Raw genomic sequence first — 24,235 nt, 5'->3', positions numbered from 1 at the left:
CAGGTTGCAATACTGTGCAATCAGGGCTTTTTATCTAATTTAAGTAATTCAAACTAAGTGTATGATAACGAAAAGTATAAGCAGAGATTGATGAATCTGCTGATCTTTTTGACATGTGGTACACTGCCTAATTAATTAGATTTTGTATTCTCACTGAGAAAAGATATGATATATAAACATATATTACTGCTAGTAACATGTTCCTGAGAAGATGCAGGTGCAATGCTTTCCTCCTCTGGAAGAACCACATCTGTTTCCAACACCTCATCTATGGACTTCTCAAAAGTGTCATACATAATCTAGGGCATATAAAAAAAACAGTTTAGTTCAGTGAAGCTGGAAATCGGAAGAAGCAATCCATTACACAACCATCACTAAGACAATGTATTTCAAGGAAACACTGGTAACAAATGCATTTACTTTAGTAACTCAGTTCATAGAACAATAATGAGAAAAAAATAGATGAGAAACTCACCACTTCATCTCTTGATGGGTCTGGCTGAGGAATAATATCAGGAGGAGCCAAATCATCATTACTGAACCTAATAAAAGTATGTGTTTTATTATTTGTACATCTTACAATGAACATCATGTTAATACATTTGAAGCTCTCAGTAATGTAAAAGTCAACCAAAGAGAGTGCAAAGGGCTGGAAAGGAGAGGCTGTGTGACGTGAAGGTAAGCCTAGGGTAGAAATCACAGATTTATGGATCATGACAAGATAAAATAAAAACACACACTTGCACACAACCAAAAATGTGTTTATCTTGTCACATCAATGCACCTTTAAAGAGGTAATTATACATAGGAACTGCATTGAAGTTTAATATGCAAGGTTTCATATGTCGTGTTTCACAATTCAGTGTGCTCTAGGACAGTGGTCTCCAAACTGCCGCCTGGGGGCTGGATGCAGTCCTTTGCTTGCTTTATTTAGCTCTTACAGCACTTTTCCTCCTACTGCTGCAACACACTATTCCTCCTATTGACATCAACAATGGGGATCATTTCAGTTACTGTGATCAACAAAGGGTACTATTTCTCCCACTGACACCCACAAGCTGGTTTTAGGATCTATGTATCCTGATGCTGTTATCAGACCTTTTGCATATATCAGCATACATTTTACTTCTCTTTCCTCATTCCAAAGGGAACCTAGAAAAGATTATTTATGTATCATTAAAGTAAAAACACTTTGACCCTACCTTCTGCTTGATGGAACTTCACTGTAGAAAAAACGCTTGATTATACGAAGTTAGTAAGATTTTCTTTAAAATTAAAAATCAAAAATACATTTCCTGAGATACTCTGACACATATATTAAATATTTTCTATTCACAATGGTGTAACAGTGATAAAAATAGTATTCTACCTAAAGTCAGTCCTTTCCTCCTGTACAGAGAGGGTCCGAAGAATGTTCTGAGCTGCTGGAGCAGAATCTGTTTTTCTTGGAATAATTTCTTCCTTCTCTTCAGCGTCTCCTTCTGATGGCCTCATGATTCTCTGTTCTTGCAGAGACCTCACATACAACTCAGAGAAACTCCTATAGATAAAACCAAGAGACATCTTAGTCAACTTAACAGATTGGCAGCCATGCTACTAACCACTTTGCTTGTATGCCGTATTACCTGCGAGGCTTCCCAGCTTCATCTGAAGGCAGAGTCGTCACAGTTACCTTCTTTGCACGAATAAACAGTGTACGAACATCCTCGGGGGTCAATGAGCAAAATGGTTGACCACAGATGGCTACCAACCTTGCCCCAGGACAAAGTCCTACAGTTTCAGCCATGCTAAATCTCTCTACTTCAGTTACAAACCCCCCTGAATCTGCGTTGAAGCCAAGCTGCCCAAGACCATTTCTTAGCAATGGGATTTCACGAGTCTCACAGCCGCCTGACACAACCTAAGATAAGAAAAACATGGAATAAGTAGTGAAAGGCTATGTTAATTTGGACACTAGACACTTGTACATTTTACATATCATTATGGTAATATTATCCTATACTATTGGGTATAGATGCATTTAAATATCAATATTTTAGAAGGGAATAATCCTGCATTTTAAAGAAAGAAGTCATGTTAGAGCCCAAAATTAGCAGAATAGTGGTGTAGATTTACTAAAATTGGTTCACTCAGAATCTGGTGCAGCTGTGCATCGTAGGCAATCAGCTTCTAACCTCAGTTTGGTCAACTAAGCTTTGGCAATAAAACCTGAAAGCTGATTGGTTACTATGCAGAAGTGCACCCAATTCTGCACTCTCCAACTTTAGTAAATAAACCCCAGTGAGACCAGGACCATAGAAAATGTAATTTTCTGCTAGTGAGGATCTACAAGTCTTATAGTCCATCTACCTCAAAAGAAAATTAAATTTTACACACAAAAGTCACAGTACTAGTTCCATTAAAAAAAGTGAAATAAAAATGACAATCTTTCATTCATTATAAGGGCCTGCTCACATTTTTACCACTTTTGCCAACAGCACCATTTCCAGCACATAGCACTGGCAGAATCCACTAAATTTTAATTGAGAGGTAAATATGAACTACCATTACTGACCTTTTTTGAAAATGATAATTATCTGGCTGTCTCTGGATTCTGTGCTTCTGAGTCAAACAGCCAGGAAAAAAAAACATGAAGCAAATGAGTGTCAGAAAGGTCAAATTCAGGCCAGACACAAGTTTGACCAAAATTTCTATAATCCAAAAGTTGTCAGTGTCAATTGAAATGATGTTCATCATATTTTTTTGCCTTCTATTAATATTTTGCACACCCTTTTGACTCTAGTAAACAGCTTCACAGCAGGAAAAAAGTAAAAAGAAAAAAAAGAAGGTATAAAATATAGCGTTTTTTCTTTTAGGGTAATAGTTTAGTGTTTTTGTATTTTTGGAGAGTCTTGTAAAAAAAAAAAAAAAAAAAAAAAAAACAGTGTATGCACCATCACTGCACATTCTTTGTGCCCCTCTATTCCCCATAGCAACAAATAAAATTAAGGGATGTATACACACAAAATGGGAAGAAGACCTAAATGCATATGCAGTGGGCATGGTAGTAGTAGGGGAAAATCATTTTTTCAAGCTGGTCCAGCGCATGTAATCAATGGTGGGGCTGCACACGACTGAGGCCTGCCATGTCTACAATTTGTTGGTCAGAGTGACTGACCTATACTGGCTTAGCAATTGTCTTGGCATAAATACCTTTAGCCTGCATCATCTACCTCCTCCCCGACTCAAAGTAGCCAATATTCAGCCAGCATTGATGATAGGCCCTCCTCTGCTAATCCCACCAGGCTCCTTCACACTGGCTAAGAAAAACCAACATAATCGCCATTCATTTCTGGCGTGTTTTAGGAGGTGATGCAAGAGGCGGCAGTGCATTATGATCATAGTGATGAGAAGATTTTGGCCTTTGTTCTCAGGGAAAGGATTGGAAGTGGCAGAAGGCAGAAGATAGAAGGCTGAGCAGAGCAGGAAAGGGGAGGTCAGTGCCTGTCAGAGTTCCTGTAGAAGTCACACTCCAGGCAGGGGTCAGCAACCATGCAAAAGCATCAGCCATGGAAGCAGATGCAGACACTTTGGACTCCAGTGAGGAAGAACCAGTTATAAAATGATGAGACTATACTTGGGTGCCATGAGGGAAGAGAAGGACAGCTCTGAGGGACAGATGGAAGTGGGAGAGTAGTGGTGTGATGGAAGAGGCAGGAGGTTGTCTCACCGGCAAGGAGTCAGCATCAATTAGTATCTTGCACCACAGACACACAAGCACAGGAGGAGGGCATTGGTAAATCCCAAAAGCCTCAGCACTTTCTCACCTACTGACAGTAGCATTGTGATCTGCATCAACTGATCTGCATCAACTGTCGGCAGCAGATAAGTTATTTCAATACTATCAGCAAATTGGGCACTGGCTGCATGCTAAACCACATGTAGTTGCATCACAGAGCTTGATGCCTCACAAATCTGTGTTTAAAAGGATTTGTGTATGTCCCATGTTGCCCTTGAAGCCATATGAAATGTCCCCCTGATATCATTTTTTTTCTCATTTTTTGTATTAGAAAACCTCCCTCACAGCTGTTGGGGAACTGTTAGACAAGCAATTGTCATCCAGTGACAATAACTTGTCTAAGAGCCCTCTAAAGGGCCAAAAGCAACCATTGATAATGGTTGCCTTTTGACTTCAGTGCAATCTAAATTTAAAATGACATTTGTTTGCAATGTTTTGTATTTTGAAAAACGAGGGTCAAATCTTGCACAACTACTTATTAGGGTCTTGAATCTTGCACATTTTTTTTTAACAGCTATATTTGAATTTTTCATAAAAGTAGAAAACAATACAAAATTCAAAAAGGTCTGCTCGGTACATAGGGCAAAAGGTACGTAAAAGTAATATGGTACATAAACAGCAGCATATGCAATTGTGGGCATAGATACTTCTCTGATACAGCAATTAAAACAGTAGAATAGTCCATGACAAGGAGCTGTATAACCTCATACAAAAACTTAGGTGCACAGCAAGGAAAACAAACACTCAATTCAAACCTCGGATAAATGAGGAGGGGAAAGGAGGAGGGGAGAGAGAGAGGACAGGGAAGGGTGTGAGCGGAGAGAGAGGAGAGTCAAGAAAACAATATCATACAGTTAAGAAAAAGTGTTCAGTGGAAATAAGGGCAAAACACCACTTGCAGAGAGGCATGGATCCCAAATACATTGCACCCATTGTTCTTGTTTAAACAAGATGTTCACACAGAGCTAGAAACACCATTCAGGAAATAGGGTAGAGGAAGGAGAATAGGCATTTAGCATCATAACGACAAGTTCCTAGCCTCCACCCAAGGACCCCAGATCTTATTAACTTTTTTAGGCCAATATATATAAATCAATTTGTACAGCGGAAGCACCTGGTTCACCATAGTTCTCCACTGCTGAATCATGGGTGGCTCAGAGGACTTCCACTTAAATCTAAGCTTTCACACATAGAATGCTGCATAAAAGAGGAAGCACCTTTGATGGAAGGAAACATCCAACTGACCTCCCATAACCAGCAGGAGCAAGTCTAAGGGTAGACGAAGATCTAGAATAGTATTAATATCTACCAACACACCCTGTTAGTAGGATTGTAGTTTAGAGCAGGACCAAATCATGTGTAGGAAAGTGCTGGGGTCAACAGGAACAAGACTGACATGTCCCAATTTACTCGTATACCAGAAAATTCTTCAAACCAATCAATGAGAGATAGGGCTGCCTCTAAGGAAGGATCCGTGTCTTTTAAAAACAGTAGAGCATTATCAGCATACAAAGACACTTTTTCGGTAACAGGGTCTACAACTATGCCCCGTACAGACTCTGAGCTACATAAAAGAATTGACATGGGCTCAAAAGCTAAAGCAAACAATCCTGGGGACAGAGGGCAACTTTGCCTTGTACCTCTAAACAGGGGGAAGAAAGGCGAGAGCAGTCCATTGGTTCGCACTCTAGCTCTAGGATGAGAAGTTTAACCCATGTCACAAAGTTAGGCCCAAATCCGAATCTCTGCAGAAACATCCATATATATTCCCATTCTGCAAAATCTAAGGCCTTTTCTACATCAAAAGAGGCCATTACCCTAGGGTGAGCATCAGAGCCGGCTCCTGCCATAACCATATACAGGCGACGAAGATTAATATCTGTCCATTTACCTGGCATAAACCCAGATTGGTCCCCAATTACCGTATTTAAAAGATTAGCTAATACCTTAGTCAGTACTTTGGCATCAACTTTAAGGAGTGAGATCGGGGACGGGTCCTCACCCGGCTTAGGGACCACCACTATTATGGCTTCCGACATAGAAGATGGAAGAGCATTTTCAACAAGCGCATATTTAAGAGTTTTGTAACAATGTGGAAGTACATTTGCATAGGTTCTCTAGAATTCTGTGGGTAATCCATCTATCCCAGGTGTTTTTCCCATGTGGAGAGCGGTCAAGGCTCTCCTAACCTCATCCAGCGTTATGGGGGCATCCAATTTGGTTCTAGCACTCGCACAAGTTCTGGGAAGTCAAGGGCCTACAGATATTGACATAATTGTTCAGGAGAGTAATGCACTCAAGAAAAAGTACAGTTGACTATAATAGGAGGCAAAGTGAGCATTAATTAAACCTGGATATGTCAGCAACCTACCATCCTCAGCTTGAATAGTTGATATATGATATACAGGGGTGTGATCCTTGGAAAGCCATGCTAATGTTTTGTTCCCCTGATCAAACACCCACTGGAACTGATGTAGAAGAATCTTACGGGAGGTCTCCACTCGAAGAAGGGATACCTCTATAAAAGCAACCACCATACTTTGATGAATAGTCCTATCTTGGGAAGATGAAGATTGGGCCTCAAGTGCCTGGGCATGGGCCTCCACAGCAATTAAAGCAGACTGGGAGTCATGATGGGCGGCGGAAATATGAAGCTGGTACTGTCCTCTATTAAAGGCTTTGAAAGCATCCCACACTATTTCAGGGGAGGCTGTCCCAAGATTGCGATTCTAGTTGTCAGAGATCTCACCAAGGAGCTGAGGTTTGACCTTCTCCTCCTCAATTCAGTACCTGGATAACCGCCATAGTGTCATCTCCTGTGGGAAATTCCTGCCACTGAAAAGTGCAAAAGCAATGAAACATGATCAGAGATATCCGTGGAAGGATAGAGACCTCCTGGATTGTAGGTAGCCTAGCAGTAATATATGAGTGAGTGTGACATAAGTAGCTGAGTGACATGTATATCTCCTACTAGCCGGGTGTTTCCAACGCCAGAGATCACATCAAAGGATTCTGCTCATCTGGATAGATTCAGAGGCCGCATCTGGCGTGAGTTTGTCCAGAATCGTGCTAGGGGGAATATTACAGTCACCAGCAAGGAGAATACGGTCTGTAGGGTACAAAGCAATAATTTGGATTATTTTAGCAAGTATGGAAACACTGGCCGAGGGAGGCAGATATAGTTCAACTATAACCATGGCAACGCTATCAATCATACCATGTATAATCACGTATTTACTCAAATGATGGTCCAGCAGCACAAAGGCCATAGTTTTATGAATTAATATACAAACAACACTAGCATAGGATGGCAGTAATGCCCCACCCAGGGTTTCTTAAGACTTAGGATCCAACTGCCCATCAAGTGGGTCTCCTGTAAAATACAGATATGAGGTTTATAGGTTTGAAGGTATTTGAATACCAATGAGCATTTAACTTTTGCATTTAGACCTCGGACATTCCAGGAAATTAACGTCATTGGCGTCATGAGAAACCACTTATATAAATAATATGGTTACTCCATCTGCTAGACCCCATAAGGAGTGAAAAATATCTGGCCCACAAATCATGTATTATACTCAAAAAGTGCCATAGAGCATCAGTACTGCACAATTGCCCATCAGGGAGCAACATACACCAGACCAAGAACAATTAACTAAAACAAAAACCAACTGTACAAAATATCCCCTCCCTCACCCACCCCGCATCACTGCCCCAAACGTTGCGTGCTTCATCCCCAAACAGTAACATGGTATAACACCGATATAACACTGAAAGGGGGCCATGAGCCAGAAGACAGCGTAGTGAGGAAAGTTGTTCAAGATGTAAGTAGAGTAGGAGATTCCACTTGTAATCCAAAAGGAGAAACTGCAAAGACTCTAGAGGTATTAGAAAGGGTTTGAGGGCACAATTCTTAGTTACAAAGAAGAAGAAAAATGGTGCCACTGAGGCCAATCCCCAAACATATTGATACAGCTAAAGAAAGTGGGAAGTCTCTTGTACAAATCGAGGGCACCATACTTAGTTGCAAACAAATACAGGTAGTGCAGTAAATCAGTGGGTAACAATGCAAAAAACTTCAAGGCAAATACGCCACCGTCTAAAGGCAGCATATTATTGTAGGCAGCGGCTTCCTGGTTATCAATGTACAGAATCTGCGATACCAGCCGAGGGCAGGATCCATGTGGCCCCCGCAACAACTGCAATCAGGTAGGTCCATGAGGGATGAACTGGCCAGGGTATGGTAAGCTGTCAACCAGTAACATCAAGCAAATACGGCCCTCATCTGCCAACGGGGTATGGAGACCGTGGATCCAGCAGGTATCTGGACAGAAGCCATATGGATTAAGGCCAGAGGCTTAGGCGGGTAGCACAAACCACCCAGGCCCCCATGCTGAAGGCTTACGGTTTGGGTAGCGTCTCAAGTCAGGGGAAGTAAAGAACTGAACAGAATTACCTTCTTGTGTCCGGAGTCTCGCAGGGAAAAGCATACTATATTTGAGCCCCTTCTGATGGATAGAGCCAGCTTCACCTGGTCAAAAGAGTGTTGCAGCCTCTGTGTCTCCACTGAACAGTCTGGGAAAATAATCAACTTAGCGATTTCATGGCAGAGTGTTTGTTGTTTCCTTGCTTGCTGAAGAGCTATATCCCACTCTCGGAAATTAAGGAGACGTAGAATGAAGATGCGGGGAGGCGCACCAGGGGGACTCCGATTTGATGGCATTCTATGGGCCCTTTTAAACTGACAAGTATGGAGAAAATTATGCTTGAGAGAGTAGAGTGCGCAGCAGCTGTTCTGACAAAGCTGCCGGATCCTGGCCCTAGGCCCCCTACGGTAGGCCAATAATACGAAGATTATTTCTCAGTTTCCAGTTTTCTGCGTCCTCAGCTCTAGACTTCAGGTATTTCACCTTAGTACAGAGGGTATAAAGTTGTGCAGAGTGCTCTCAGACCGTGTCTTCAGAATCCCCAAGGCGACGCACAGTTTCCGATAGCCAGGTACGAAGCTTCTTCAAGTTCCTCCTAATAAGGCCAATATCCATCTGGAGAGAGTCTATTTTTAGTAGTTAAGGTAGACTGGCAGCCCGTAATCGCTTGCATTAGAGCCAGAAACTGCCTGCTCGGCGGCCTCAGTTTGGGCTGCCATGTTGACCGCATAGCCTAGTTGTGAAACTGCCTCCGGAGACTCACTCACTGTATTCATTGTGCATTGGGTCCCTATCTGCTGTGTACCTCTTGTCATCATCTGGAGGAGTTCCCGGGGGTAGCAGAACAGTTAGCGCCCAGGGCTGCACCAAAATCACAGAGAAAATAATCATACAGCAGAGGAGCTCCTCTCTCACACGTCCGCTCCTGTCCCCATCTTGAACACTCCCCAAATCTTGCACATTTACTTATCCCAAATCTATACTTGATTCAGGTCAGTAACTGAAGATGAAAAAACAGCATGATATACAACTAGCTTTTTCAGGGAAGGATTGGTAATGACACTCTATTTTCTTCTGAAAGACTTCCTTTATGTTTGTGCCTGGACTACTTACATGTAATATTTTTTCTGTTTCTATAATGGATCATTTTGCAGCAAAAAGTGTAGAATTCCCATTTGAAGTAAGAATGGGTGGAAGTTTTCCTGGTAAGCTCTGGTAACCATTGTTCACCAGTAAGCCATTGATCACATACATCCTGGCTGGAGATCTAAAGAATTAGGCAGTAATTAAGGGTATTTGCTCCAGTTAAAAAATCCTAGTGTTTTTGCTTTTTATGCTTCTCCTCTATCCCCAGACCCATGACCCCTCTCATTGCCAACCCATCGTTTTACTCAGGCCTACAAGCCTCTTTTCATAAAATATGCTGGGAGACATCCTGTGTCAAAATCATGTAGCAGTAACGCTTGTTCCTACTATGCGATAATGTGAATGGGGCCTAATTGATGCAACCTCAGAAGATGAGCAAAGTGGGGGTCTGTATGTAAGGGGAGAGTGAAAACAGGGCATTGAATGTGTCACTGGAGCCTGAGGCTCCATACATTGGTGGGCATGAGGCATCAGCAACCTTGCTCCTATGCAAGCATACAAGTTTATCAGTCTCCGTAGACTGGACATAACATTTGCTCTAGATGACTGCTGGCTTTTTATAATTTGTTTTACTTCAGCTGTCTATTCATGAGGATGATAATACTATAACATAATGCGTGGGTCAACATTACAAGAAAATCCACATATCTATATACCAAATACCACCATAACTACTGCATAGCAAAAAAAATTACATAAAATATCATCTTCTAGTTTCCTTTTAAAACATGCCAACTCATATTGTGTGTGCCTAAAACCATGGCAGTTTCAAAAAAGAAAAAAAGTTGTCTTTGTGCTGCTGTGCTGGCATTACTGGCAACATTATTGGGGCCTAGAAATTAATATATAGCATATCAGTTGCAGAGACTGATTTACTGTTTTATTTTAAAATACATGCTCTAATTAGCTGAGCAGCTCATGTTCTATCACAGTAATACTCTTGCACATCAATATTATATTCCTAAAAGGAGTGTATAATATGACATTTTTTACTTCTTTCTGACAAATACTAGAATTACCAGTGTGGGAACTCGCTTCAAGTGGTAGAGCTCTTCTCGTTAAAGCACACAGCAACTCGCTTCTTTAAGGGCCTTTTTGCCCAATTTTATTTAAAAGAAAGTTCACATAACACAAATGCTTCCCACACAGGGGTATCCACGATCAAACAAATTCAGCCTTCTGGCTCTTTCAGCTACACAGCTCACTATCAGTCTCCTGCAGACTCTTCCCAAATTATGACCACTAGCACACAGCTAGTCTGGCTTCCACCTGCCTCCAAGGCAGAGACCTCCCGTCTGCCAGGCTGGAGCCCTCCTGACTCCGTTTGCCGGGTGGAGCCCTCCTGACTCCGTCTGCCGGGGTGGAGCCCTCCTGACTCCTGTCTGCCGGGGTGGAGCCCTCCCAAATCTCTAAGAAATCTCCAGGCTACAGGTCCCAAAACAGGCTTTACAAACCAAAGAGGAAACTGATAGACCAGTTTCCTCTGCATTATGAGATCTGCCTGGAGCCCCTCAACCTGTATAGTTGAGAATCCTGGATCTCCATCGTGATTTCCACCGTGGCAGGATACCGTACTGCCACATATCCCCCCCCTTTGTTTTGATCCCGTAGGGGGCAGAACACACAAGCCCAAACTCTTTAATTTGGCACCTCTGTGCCAGCCTTCACCCATATGAGCCCATTCCTGACTGACCTTGCTTTCAAAGGGAAACTTTCCTTCCTGTCTTATGAGGCGACTTTCCCTGTGTTCTCCTAGCACACGGACTTGGGCCCTATAAAGACGCTGTGCCTTTTTACGGGTACGCTTCCAAAAGCGTTGCCTCTCTATTTTCCTTGGGGCCACCCAAGTCACCTTCCCATTAAGGAATTTCCAAAACTTAGTACCTTTCTGAGGATGAGGTTGACGCCTGAGTTTTAGGTGTCGGATAACATTAAAGCTACGCTGCACTCTCAACCGCCGGTTTCCCTTTACCTTTGAAGGGGTCACGCTTTTACACACAAAAAGTGTGGGCTCTTTTATTGGGGTTCCCGTAGTCCCTCTCTGCATTCTATGTACATGCATCCTCTTACTGACCAAACTTAACTCTGCTTGTTTCCCCCCGTACACTGCATGCTTCCTTTGGTCACTGACATTCTCAGACAACTGCAATGTCCTACTCTCCTTCTGAAGGACAGACCGATTGTCTTGCACTTCAGATGTTTTTATGTCAGGGGACCTCTTTACATATTCCACTTCCTTCAAGTTTTCCCTTGGGGAAGATAAGCCATTTAAAGTTTCCCTTCCCAGACTTCCCTCCTGAAACTGTAGGAGGCCTAATTCAACTGCAGCTTTTAGCTCAGCTGTGTCTACCACATCATTACCCACCACATCCCATGTTTCAGGGTTATCAGCACGCATGTCCACATTACCTTCAGGTCCATCATTAGGCTTATGGTCACCCACAGAAACTAACTGATTGACATTTACCAGTGCCTCGCACTTTTCCTCATCATCATAAATATCAACATTTACAAGGGTCTTGCATTTTTCCTCATGGTCAGAAACATCCACACCTTTGTCAGAATTAATTTCAATGTTTGGCAGGGCAGTGTCTGGAGACCAAGTGCACAGCGTGGAGTGGTTGTCTCCCATGGCAATGTTGCTATCCACCAGCTCCACTGGCACATGAACCTCTTCCAGCTACTGTCCTGACACCTGACCGTCATAACATAATTCCACATTTGGTTTACTGATCCCAATCACTTGATTTGTGCCATCTGACACTTCCACCAACACCAGCTCATTTGGGATCACACTATTCATACCCAAACCATTGGATCCTTTGTGGTTTGTGGGCACGATCTCTGCTATGTGCTCAACCTCACTTGGCCCGTCCATATTGGGAGGGAGACCATCTGCAGCAACAGCAAGTGTGCCCTTGTCTATAAGCTGCTCTGCAGTCCCTCCATTTAGCACAGCAGAAGTCGTGTCCACTCCACGGTTGGAAGCAGAGGTCCCATTCAACAAAGCCAACAGGTTTTCAGCCCATCTGTCCCAGTCTACTTTCTCTGCGCTCCAATCAGAGGTACTACGCAGTACTCCATCAACTGCCGGAGGAGACACAGGACAGAGTGGCTCAGCAGACACATCACATAGATCACTTTTGTTCAAACAAAACTGTGGCACTAAATTTTTACCCTCAACAGGTTGCAATACCACACCCTCACCACCGTACTCTGATGGCGCTTCATTCACCTCAGGAACACTTCCATACCTATTGTCATTACTGACAGACTCCATTAACCCATTATCACCATGAGCATTTTCAAATATTTCAGTTTTAGCATTTAAATCATCATTTGATTCAAGTACTCTCTTGTCCAGAGCAGCAACATAGTTGTCCCAGGCAACCTCTGGCTCCAACAGACAGAGCTCCCAGGAAGTTTCCATGGACACCTTTGCAGCCCTGGATACGGTTGCCAAGGGCAACAACATATCTTTACTCATTTTCACATCAACACTGTTATCCTTAGTGAGCTGTGCTAGCCCATCACCAACCATAACATTACATTTACCAACAGTAACACTTTGGTCGGCATGACCATCCGCATTCTCATTGCATATAGACATGACTGTGGTTTTTGCAGGTAATTCCTGGCTATTACCCAGCTGAGCAGCCTGTGAGCCATGCTTCACAGCACTCTCTCTCTTTAAAGGGACACTATTTTCAGTTTTAGCAGCTCCATAGCTGACCTGGGAAATCCTCTGCTCCGTCACTGCGGGCTCCTGGGAGGTTTCCCTGGGCATCTCTGCAGCACCTGGCACTAGGGAACACAGTGCCATGACAGTTTTGGTCACCCCTAGTCTAACTTCCCCAGCCTTCTGCTGGATTATAGCAGGCACATGCAGAGTCCCCATGTCCTTTTCCATATTTAGTCCTGCTAATCGTTGGGCTGTTCCCTGTGCCTCCCCAACTACTCAGGGTAGCACACAGCAGCCAGTCCATGTCCATCTGTATTGTGGAACTCCCTGCAGGACACACTCTCACTTCTTTGGACTCAGTCCCACAAACAGTCTTACCATTTCCTGAAGCAGGTGTCATAGCCTTCACTTGAGTGCGTAGTCTCTCCTCTGCTTGGCTTTGGCCACCCAGTTCATCCATGCAGCTATAGGATGATACTGTGGCAGGCACTTCTGACTCCTTGGCACCCCCTGCAGGCACAACAGATACTTTTTCACTGTTGCTAGAGGTGGCTGCAAACATTTTTAAAAACGAATCTGGGCTTGCAGATGAAGACTTTTGCTCAGTAGCACCCTCATCAGTGGTATTCCACAATCTGGGGCAGGTAAAGATACCATGCCCAAACTGACCACATTCCAGGCAGGGTATGGTTCCACAGACAAGCTTCTTGGGATACGGAACCACATCTCCCTTGTAGCCCCTTCTCCTGGTTGGCAGGCTTTCTCCTGTTGCTATGGGAGATGGCACTCTCCCAGCTGAACTTTGTGGGTTCCTCCAGATGCGCTGAACTCTCATCTCTGCGTTGCCACAATCCTCTGCAGACGACACTCCTCTCACAGGGTCCGCAGGTCTGAAGTTACATGTGTTGCTATGGGCAACCACATTCTCCTTAAACGTTTGGGCAGCCTGCTGCTCCTTCCTGGAACTCCAAGCAGGCTTCTCAATTGCATACCCAGACCTTTGTCTGGTTCTGTCACCTTGTACTGGAAGCTGGGATAAAGGGCACTTGGAGACAGTGTGCCCCCATTCACTGCACCGCAAACAGCGCTCTTGCGGCAGTATCTTGGCCGGACTTCCAACACTGCATCCTCTTTCAGGCTTAGTACTCTGCACACAGAAAACTGGTTTCCTTTCACCAACATTGCCAGGGACAACAGCATGCACTTCCCACTGTGGCAAACTCTGTGCAGCCATGTATGGGGCTCGTTCTGGGGATAACAACCCCTCCAGCCACAGGGCTCGGTCTCTCATATCAGCAAATCTTGCTTCTTTTCTTTGCTTTGACCACCCCATCTTCACAGTCACTTCACAACACTTTTGCACAGTCCAACAACCAAGAAATGAAGCACTGTCTCTTTAAGGCAGGTTCTCCTCACCTGCACACACAAATTGTGCTGTCCATTGCACAGAAACACAGTTCATATAACTGATGAACTTACTTCTTTTGCAGGGATCTCCAGTTCTGCCCGCATCCTCCACCATATGTGGGAACTCGCTTCAAGTGGTAGAGCTCTTCTCGTTAAAGCACACAGCAACTCGCTTCTTTAAGGGCCTTTTTGCCCAATTTTATTTAAAAGAAAGTTCACATAACACAAATGCTTCCCACACAGGGGTATCCACGATCAAACAAATTCAGCCTTCTGGCTCTTTCAGCTACACAGCTCACTGTCTGTCTCCTGCAGACTCTTCCCAAATTATGACCACTAGCACACAGCTAGTCTGGCTTCCACCTGCCTCCAAGGCAGAGACCTCCCGTCTGCCAGGCTGGAGCCCTCCTGACTCCGTTTGCCGGGTGGAGCCCTCCTGACTCCGTCTGCCGGGGTGGAGCCCTCCTGACTCCGTCTGCCGGGGTGGAGCCCTCCTGACTCCTGTCTGCCGGGGTGGAGCCCTCCCAAATCTCTAAGAAATCTCCAGGCTACAGGTCCCAAAACAGGCTTTACAAACCAAAGAGGAAACTGATAGACCAGTTTCCTCTGCATTATGAGATCTGCCTGGAGCCCCTCAACCTGTATAGTTGAGAATCCTGGATCTCCATCGTGATTTCCACCGTGGCAGGATACCGTACTGCCACACCAGATTGAAAGATTTAATGTTTTATGTACAGATTTGTACTGTCAAACATAACCTGGAAAAATGTGATTATAATGGAGTTCAGGTAAGAACTCTGAATTAAAATTCACGGAGGCCCGGTTGGTAACATTTTCTTTCAACAGAGATCCGAGTCTCATTTTTCTTCTATTACTCGGGTCTTTCACATCACAGCCCCTAATTAATGTCCTCTGTCCCCCCTTTCCCATCACAGCCCCCTGTACATCACAACTCCCTTTCACATTAGAGCCCCCCTTACATCACAGCCCCCCTTCCAATCACAACCCCCCACATCACAGTTTCCCCCCTCCTGATATCACAGCTCCCTCCACTCACATCACAGTCCCCCATGTCACAGCTCTCCCTCTAACATCACAGTTCCCCCATATCACAGCTCTCCTTCTCACATCGCAGCCCCCCCCAGTATTACAGCTCCCCCCTCTCACATCACAACTCCCCTCATATCACAGCTCCACCCTCTCACTTCACAGCCCCCCATATCATAGCTCAACCCTCAACCCCCCCACTTCACAACCCCCCATCACAGCTCCCCCATATCACAGTTCCCGCACATCACAGCCCCCATATCACAGCTCCCCCCTCTCACAACCCCCCTGGAGGGCAGGAGGAATGGCAGGGTGGACTCCTGTTCTGCATGTACTTGCCTGTCGCTGCCATTGTCGTCACTGCTGTTGAAGTCACAGCAGGGAAGAGGGCAGGAGGAATGGAAGGAAGGACTCCTCTTCTGAATGTACTGACTTGCCGCTGCTACCGCTGAACTCAGAGAAGGGAGGAAGGCAGGAGGCACAGAAGGTCTCCACTGAGGGAGTGAGCTGCCCAACTCTTCTTGTTAAAAGGCGAGTGACCCGCTTGTTAATATAAAAGTTTGGCTCCCCTCCCCCACTACCCCTGTAGAACTGCAGTGCCTCCCGCCCTCCTCCCTGCCGGGGCTGGATCTAACCTGTCTGATGTGGGGGTGCAGTCAACAATGTCAAGTGGGCAAAGGATGGGAGGTCAGTGGGGCAGTGTACAGGGGACAGCAGGGCGGAGGACAGGGTTCAGTAGTAGATAGGGCGGAGTTCAGGGGTCAGTAGTAATTGATGCAGAGTTCAGGTGTCACTAGTGGGTGAGACAAAGTTCCGTAGTCAGTAGTACCCACAAAATATGACTACTTACTATATCACAAATGACAGTCCCACAGATACACATAAACCTCAGAATGAAGAATCATTTTTAAATATTTAAACATTTCCATCAAAAATTATTTTCTGTACAATTGTGGGGCCCAAAACTTAACCCTAAATGTAGAGTGCAGGGATCAGACGTATGTAATGTACACAGTGCAAGTGCCAGGTGTATGTATTTTCAGCAATACAGAAAATCCCTGTTGATTTTGCCACAAAATGCATTGTCCTTGTCACTTCCCAAAAGCTGGCCTGTACACATAATTCAATGTTACCTGTATAGAAGGGCAGGGTTCATGAGTGTCAGTAATGCACAGAGTGCAGAGGTCAGGAATATGTAGTGTAGAGAGTGCAGGGGTCACGGGTCTGCAGAGTACAAAATACATAGTCATCTATTTGTCTTTAAACAGTCAGCAATTGCAGACAATTTTTCCCTCTTTAGGACCGATTTGCACCATGAATCACAGAGGAACATGCTGTGCATATCCTTGTGATATACATGTGACCAAGGTACAGTGTGTGCAATACCAGTCCAATTATTTGAATGGGCTGAAATCTCACTGGACACACAGTAACTGGATTGCATGGTACTAATGTACCATGTGATCCAGTGCAGGCAAACGCACTGTGTTTGTGATCTGTGATTGGGGTGTTGTTACGTTAAACACTGACAGCCGCTGCAGATCGAACAGCAGTGAGTTTTAAATGCAGTGTGGGAAGAGCGCACAGAACATGGGTTTCCTGTACCTCAGGTGTGATCTGTCCCTTAAAACTTCATTCACATAGGCAGGTAGGGGGGTGGTAAAAATGGGTGGCTGAGCTGTAATTTCACTGCACCCTGGCCTCCCACCTAAAGTCTAAAATACAGCTGGAGGAGACGCTTCTCATGCTGCAGCAAATATAACATGGCATTGTTGGGTTTGACAGGTAGCATCACCTATAAAACTCAGTCATTCAAATCAATAGGGCTGCGATGCTACGTGAACAAAAAAACTCTTGGAGTATGAAATTTCCTTGTGAGCCACTAGAGGGTTTCAAAATATCTACTTGTGTATAAGCAATATATATGTATATATACACAATGTGTCGCAGGCGTCCTTGCTCACCCTCACGTGGTGTGCGTTAGTTAGATAAATGTGAATAAATTTGGTGCCGCGCTCTATACATTGTTTTTCTTAAGAATAAATAAATAAAAAATTATTTAAACTCATATGTGTTGTTCTCTCTCAATTATTATCATAAATACCCATTTATACACCTCGTGCCCATATTTAAACAAAACAACAAAAGAAAATTATTAAATAAATAAATGAGGATATGTGCAGAAATAATAAAAAATAAAATAAAAATTAAATAAACAAATTTAAAAAAGTGAGAAAAACTTTCTAAAAATCATATACAGAAAGCATATAAAAATAATAAAAGTCCAATTATAATTCTCGATGGTAAGTGGTACTAAATACCCTGGAATAGTATCCAGTTCCTTATAGATTCAGCAGGGAATTGTATGCCGTATACTCTCCTTTATAATGTCCCTTGCTGTATAGCTGTAATGGTTAGCAGTAGTATGAGTAGTGTACTCCTTCCCCAGCACTCTCCTTAGTTAGATACTCCTTCCATGGATCATAGGGAAAGGAAAAAAGAGGTACATAGTGTCTTATCTGGGGTAAAAGGATTTAATGTACTCAAGTAATACACTCACATTGTATAAATATCAATTGCGCTTTGTATATATACAACCGCGGGTAGCGGTGTGACCAGCCTGGTTGGTGTGCCTGCGCACGCTGTCAATACTCGCCGTATCTGACTTCGGATGCATGATGACGTCACTGCCCCTCCCCTACGCGTTACGCTACATGGACTCGTAGCTTCCTCTGGGGGATGTATAGAGCGCGGCACCAAATTTATTCACAAAAAAACTCTTGGCTTGTAGTTGCGACGCATTATCCCTATTTGTATACATTAGTGTAGCGCTCTAAGAAATATCATAAATACCATAAATACATAAAAAATATTAAATGAATGTGACTAGTGCTGTAATCTCCACAGTGTTCTTAAGCCACTAATAGCACTAAGAACGAACAAACCCAACAATATCAGAATATGCAGTATAAAGTATATAATAAAATAAATGTGACAAGTGCTGAAGTCTTCTCCGTGCTCTAATAATACTGAGTAATAAATAAGACGATAAAAAATAAAAGTGATAGTGTCACTCCAAACAATAAATAAATCAAATAGGTAACAGGTGACGGTGCCACTTCAACTTCATTCAATGTCCAATTTTTCTCATTAACATTCTTCTATTTAAAGTGTTCTTGATAACCATGCATAGTGTGTATAGGTAGTGCCACACGTGAACCAACACACTCTTATCCACTTTGGCTGAAATGCCTGCTCACCTCCTTCCTGCGACCCCAAGGGGCCCACAAGCCTTTAGGATCACCCTGGATCCTCAGGATTCCTGGTAATGGCACCTTCCTGATATTCCTCCTATCAGGTCTCCTCCACTCCTTCACTGCTATGCCTCCCAGGTTCCTCACCACCGGTTGTCTGTAAGCTCTCTCTCACAAAGACAGTGAGTAGAAAAACAGATCCTCCATTGTGTAGTATTTTCCAATCAAATAGGGTTTATTAATAAATAGTAGTAACAGGTGACTTACATTCTGTTTGTACAGTCCCAATGTATTCCTCTCAGGGTAAACTGCAACCTCTTAGTACTGACTTCCTGATAACCAGGAAAATGGCGTCCCACACCGGAAGTGCGACACTCCGGATACCGGAAGTAGCGTCTATGTTTTGCCTACGCGTTACGTCACGTACCTCGTGACTTCTTCTGGGTATCGCTATGGAGACGCTGCCTCCTTTTATAGTGCGGTGGAGCCAACTATCCCGCCCTTTAATCGCGTTCTAATTGCGGCCGCCATTTTCTTGGAGACTATTTGGCAGAGACATGCCTAGTAATCCTCTGCTAGTACGAGAAATCCTCTTGTAAATCCTAGGACCGCAAACTTACACATATAAAGGCTATCTACTATAGACTAGCCCCTATATAGCACATCTAATACAATCAACTTTAATAATATTAATATTACATAATTAAAATCCATAAGGAGTATATAAATAAAAACTATATATATACAAAATTATATATATATAAAGAATAAAAGAGACCCCCATTAGACTAAATGAGAGACCCAAAATGCACCCTGGTCTCTCTATCCTATACAATGCCCAGCTCTATATTAAAGGGTAACTCCTATACTACAAACTACACATCATGAAAAATGCATAAAAACGGTAGAATTAATAAAAAACAACTCTCTCTACATACCCTAGATAAGTAAAATAAAATATAAGTACATACTGGTGCAAAATATAGTAAAAAATCTTAAAATAACCATAAAAAATAAATATGCACAGTATACTCCTTTCACTATACAACTAATCAAAAATACATAGGGACTACCTGAGTATGCAGTAACCCCATAATTTACAATAAAAGATCAGTTACAGTCATAGCTTAAAACCTCGACAATCTAATCAATTTAATAATCATTAATAAAGGAATTAAGATCAAACTCTACATTTAGGCCTCTTGGGACTAGCGTTCTCATGTCATGTATCCAGCGTGACTCCGCCTGGCTAAGTTGTTTAATCTTGTTACTGCCTCTCCAGTGCTTTCTATATTTCTCTATACCCCAAAACTGCATTTTGGTGGGGTCCTTATTATGACACTTAGAGAAATGTTTTGAGACATTATGCTTTGGGAATCCCTTTATAATATTTCTTACATGTTCCCCTATCCTCTTCCAAAGCGGTCTTTTAGTCCTCCCAATGTATTGGTAGCCGCACTCGCACTGTAAGCAGTATACCACTCCCATAGTTTTACACGTGATGAAGTCTTTAATATTGTGTTCCTGTCCAGTAGTGTTAACTAAAAACTTTTTCCGTCTACCACTTGTCGTGGTCCTACATCCTACACACTTTTTACATGGGTAAAAACCTTCTTCATTCAGAAAGGTTACTTTATTCATTTTTGGGGGGTCCAATACACTTTTAACCACTCTGGATTTAATAGTAGAGGCTTTTCGATAGATGAACCTGGGATGTTCTGGTAATATTGTTGTTAACATAGGGTCCAACTTCAGGATATTCCAATGTTTATTGAATATCGACTCAATTTTTTTGTGATGGACATTAAAGTCCATAATAATAGGTATATTGTCCTCCTGGGTTGCTTCTCTCTTTTTTTCCCCCAGGAGTAAATCTCTGTCCATATTGCCTACCTCTTTAATTTTTTGTGTTATCATACTTTCTGAATACCCCTTTTCTATAAATCTAGTTGCCAGTCCTTCTGCTTGTTCCAGGTAATCCTCATATTTTGTACAATTTCTCCTGATTCTTACCATCTGCCCTTTTGGAATATTGTACAGCCAGGGCGGATAATGGCAACTTCCAATTGGAATATATCCATTTCTATCAACGTTTTTAAAGAATGTTTTTGTGATAAATTTGCCTTCTACTATTGCTATATTGATATCCAGGAAGTTGATCTGGTCCTTACTGTGTTCCCATGTAAACTTGATATTTTTATTATTCACATTAAGTTTATCCAAAAACCTCACTAATGATTGTTCCTCTCCTTCCCATATTAATATAACGTCATCGATGAACCTTTTGTAAACTTTCAACTCTTCTGGACGGTTATTGAATACTTCCATTTCTTCCCAACATGACATGAAAATATTTGCCACACTTGGTGCGTATCGTGCCCCCATAGCCACACCCCTTATTTGTTTGTAATATGTACCACTATACCAAAAATAGTTGTGATCAAGGGAAAAATCCAGACATTCTAATAGGTATTTCCTTTGGGTCCATGTCAAACCACTGTATTCTCTGAGTCCCCAATCCACTGCTTTCATGGCATCATCATGCCCTATAATGGTATAAAGTGATGTGACATCAGCACTAGCTATATATGTCCCCTTAGTACCTTTATATGTATCTAGAATTTGTAACAAATGCTTGGTGTCCCTCAGATATGCTTTGGTATTCTTAACCACTGGCTGTAGGAATTCATCAATGTATTCCCCCATCCTTGCTAATACTGATTCTATCCCATTTACAATGGGTCTGCCCGGTGGGTTCTCCATATTTTTGTGTATTTTCGGGACAGTGTAGATTATTGGTATCCTACATAGATCCGGTACTAGATATTTGGACTCTTTCTTATTTAGGATCTTCTTATCTACTCCTTTCTTTACCAATGATATTAATTCCTTTTTATATGCTATTGTCGGATCTTTCATTAGAATCTGGTAAGTGGATATGTCATTAAGCTGAGTGGAGAGTTCTTTAACATAGTAGTCTTTTGACAGCACCACTATTCCACCCCCTTTATCTGCTGGTCTCACGACAATATCCTCCCGTTTAGACAACCTCTTGATCCCGATTTCCACTCCTATGTTCTTCTTAACTGTGGGCACACTCAATTTCTCTAAATCTTGATTAACTAGTTTTTTAAAAACTTCAATATGACTGTTATTATTCATCTGTGGATTAAAAACTGATTTATTTCTAAGATCAGTATGGATAAAACTGCTACTCGGGGCACTGTTTAGACAATTCTTTGCCCCCGGTAATCCCAGAAAATACTTTTTCACATTTAGTCTCCTAATGAATTTTTGAGCATCAATATATACTTTAAATTTATTCATGGATGCAGGGGGGGCATACTTCAAACCTCTATCTAATGCCATGAGTTCCTCTTTCGTTAATGAGGAGCCACTGATGTTGAACACTCCTTCTCCTATTGTTCTCTTTTTCTTTTGTTTTTTATATCCTGCCCTGCATCCCCTCCTTTTCCTGGGCTTTTCCTCTTTTCTCTCTCTGGGCTCCTCTCTTCTGGGTGTCTCTCTAAAAAATCCCCTTGTCTAGGCTCCTGCCTTAATGGCTCATATCTGTTATAGGTGTATACGGGACTCCTAAATTCAAATCTTGGATAGTCCCATTGTCCATATGTATCCGGACCCTCATATCTTGGTCCATAGGGTCTAGGTACATACGGTCTGGGCTGATAGTTGTTAGGGTTAGGCCCTGGTGGATAATAAGGCCTATTATTAGGATAATAAGGTCTATTATTGTAAGGTGGGCCTTTCTTATTATTGGGTCCCCTATAACCACCGTTTCCATTTTGCTTAGGCTTGTATCCGTTTTTTGGTGTTCTATAATTCTGAGTGTTATAACGCACTTGATTTGAATCTCTATCCTGATTCTTATAGGTAGGTGTGGGATCGCTTTTGTTTACCACTTTTTCTTTGACTGGGGTTGTGTTAGCCGATGCTAGTTCAATCTCATTTTCCTCTGATTGCCATTTAAATACTTGGTTTCTTTTCATATCATTTAGATCTCTCTGATACTTTTTGGTTTTTCTGTACTTCACCTCTTGATCCACCCTTTCCAGATCTTTATTGAGTCGATTAGTTAAGTTTTGCATCTCTACTGTCTCTTTAAATGGTAGAATTTTTTCTTTTATCTCACCTATTTGTTTCTCTAAAGTTCTTAATTTCCTTTGTTTCCTTTTTAATAAGAACATGACTAGTTCAAGACCCTTTTCGTGAAAGAAATTAAACCACTCATCAACTGACTCTCCATCTGTTAATCCATCACAGATGGGTATGTCCCATCTAATTCTTCTGGGCACTAATCGATCTTTTATATACTTTTCATGTGTAACTATGTCCCACCAAAGGGACACTTTTTTCTCCATTAGGTGGCCTAATTTCCGATATTGTGTTTCCAGGTCTCCCATTGGTCCCCCATTGGGTTGACTAAATACTTCTTCTAAATTGATGGATCTGTTCTCTAAAAATCCAAAAACATCCATACTAGCTGCTTGAGGTTTAGGTAAGGTGCTAAAAAGTAAATGATAATGGATCCTCCTGCGCTTCTATGGACAGTTCCCCCTCCTAATAAGTAAGCTGCTGACACTCCAACCAATAACCTAATTAGTGTAAAAATCTGTATACATTAGTGTAGCGCTCTAAGAAATATCATAAATACCATAAATACATAAAAAATATTAAATGAATGTGACTAGTGCTGTAATCTCCACAGTGTTCTTAAGCCACTAATAGCACTAAGAACGAACAAACCCAACAATATCAGAATATGCAGTATAAAGTATATAATAAAATAAATGTGACAAGTGCTGAAGTCTTCTCCGTGCTCTAATAATACTGAGTAATAAATAAGACGATAAAAAATAAAAGTGATAGTGTCACTCCAAACAATAAATAAATCAAATAGGTAACAGGTGACGGTGCCACTTCAACTTCATTCAATGTCCAATTTTTCTCATTAACATTCTTCTATTTAAAGTGTTCTTGATAACCATGCATAGTGTGTATAGGTAGTGCCACACGTGAACCAACACACTCTTATCCACTTTGGCTGAAATGCCTGCTCACCTCCTTCCTGCGACCCCAAGGGGCCCACAAGCCTTTAGGATCACCCTGGATCCTCAGGATTCCTGGTAATGGCACCTTCCTGATATTCCTCCTATCAGGTCTCCTCCACTCCTTCACTGCTATGCCTCCCAGGTTCCTCACCACCGGTTGTCTGTAAGCTCTCTCTCACAAAGACAGTGAGTAGAAAAACAGATCCTCCATTGTGTAGTATTTTCCAATCAAATAGGGTTTATTAATAAATAGTAGTAACAGGTGACTTACATTCTGTTTGTACAGTCCCAATGTATTCCTCTCAGGGTAAACTGCAACCTCTTAGTACTGACTTCCTGATAACCAGGAAAATGGCGTCCCACACCGGAAGTGCGACACTCCGGATACCGGAAGTAGCGTCTATGTTTTGCCTACGCGTTACGTC

The 24,235-nt window shown here is 42.5% G+C and overlaps 1 protein-coding gene across 4 annotated transcripts in view; it reads right to left on the bottom strand.

Annotated features, from left to right (window-relative positions):
* Positions 1-24,235, bottom strand: part of SIPA1 (signal-induced proliferation-associated 1) — a 151,538-nt gene that overhangs the window by 21,017 nt on the left and 106,286 nt on the right. For all 4 annotated transcript variants that reach the window (XM_089656543.1, XM_089656542.1, XM_089656544.1 and 1 more), the window contains exons 8-11: positions 1,626-1,900; positions 1,370-1,540; positions 476-542; positions 188-299 (exon numbers count right to left, since the gene is read on the bottom strand). In XM_089656543.1, coding sequence (XP_089512669.1) covers positions 188-299; positions 476-542; positions 1,370-1,540; positions 1,626-1,900 — 625 coding nt within the window. The remainder of the gene's footprint in view (positions 1-187; positions 300-475; positions 543-1,369; positions 1,541-1,625; positions 1,901-24,235) is intronic.

Source organism: Staurois parvus, unplaced genomic scaffold, assembly GCF_062004578.1.
Source record: "Staurois parvus isolate SC_StPar_1 unplaced genomic scaffold, SC_StPar_1.0 ptg000916l, whole genome shotgun sequence".
Classification (NCBI taxonomy): domain Eukaryota; kingdom Metazoa; phylum Chordata; class Amphibia; order Anura; family Ranidae; genus Staurois; species Staurois parvus.
This window is presented reverse-complemented; position numbering and strand designations above follow the sequence as displayed.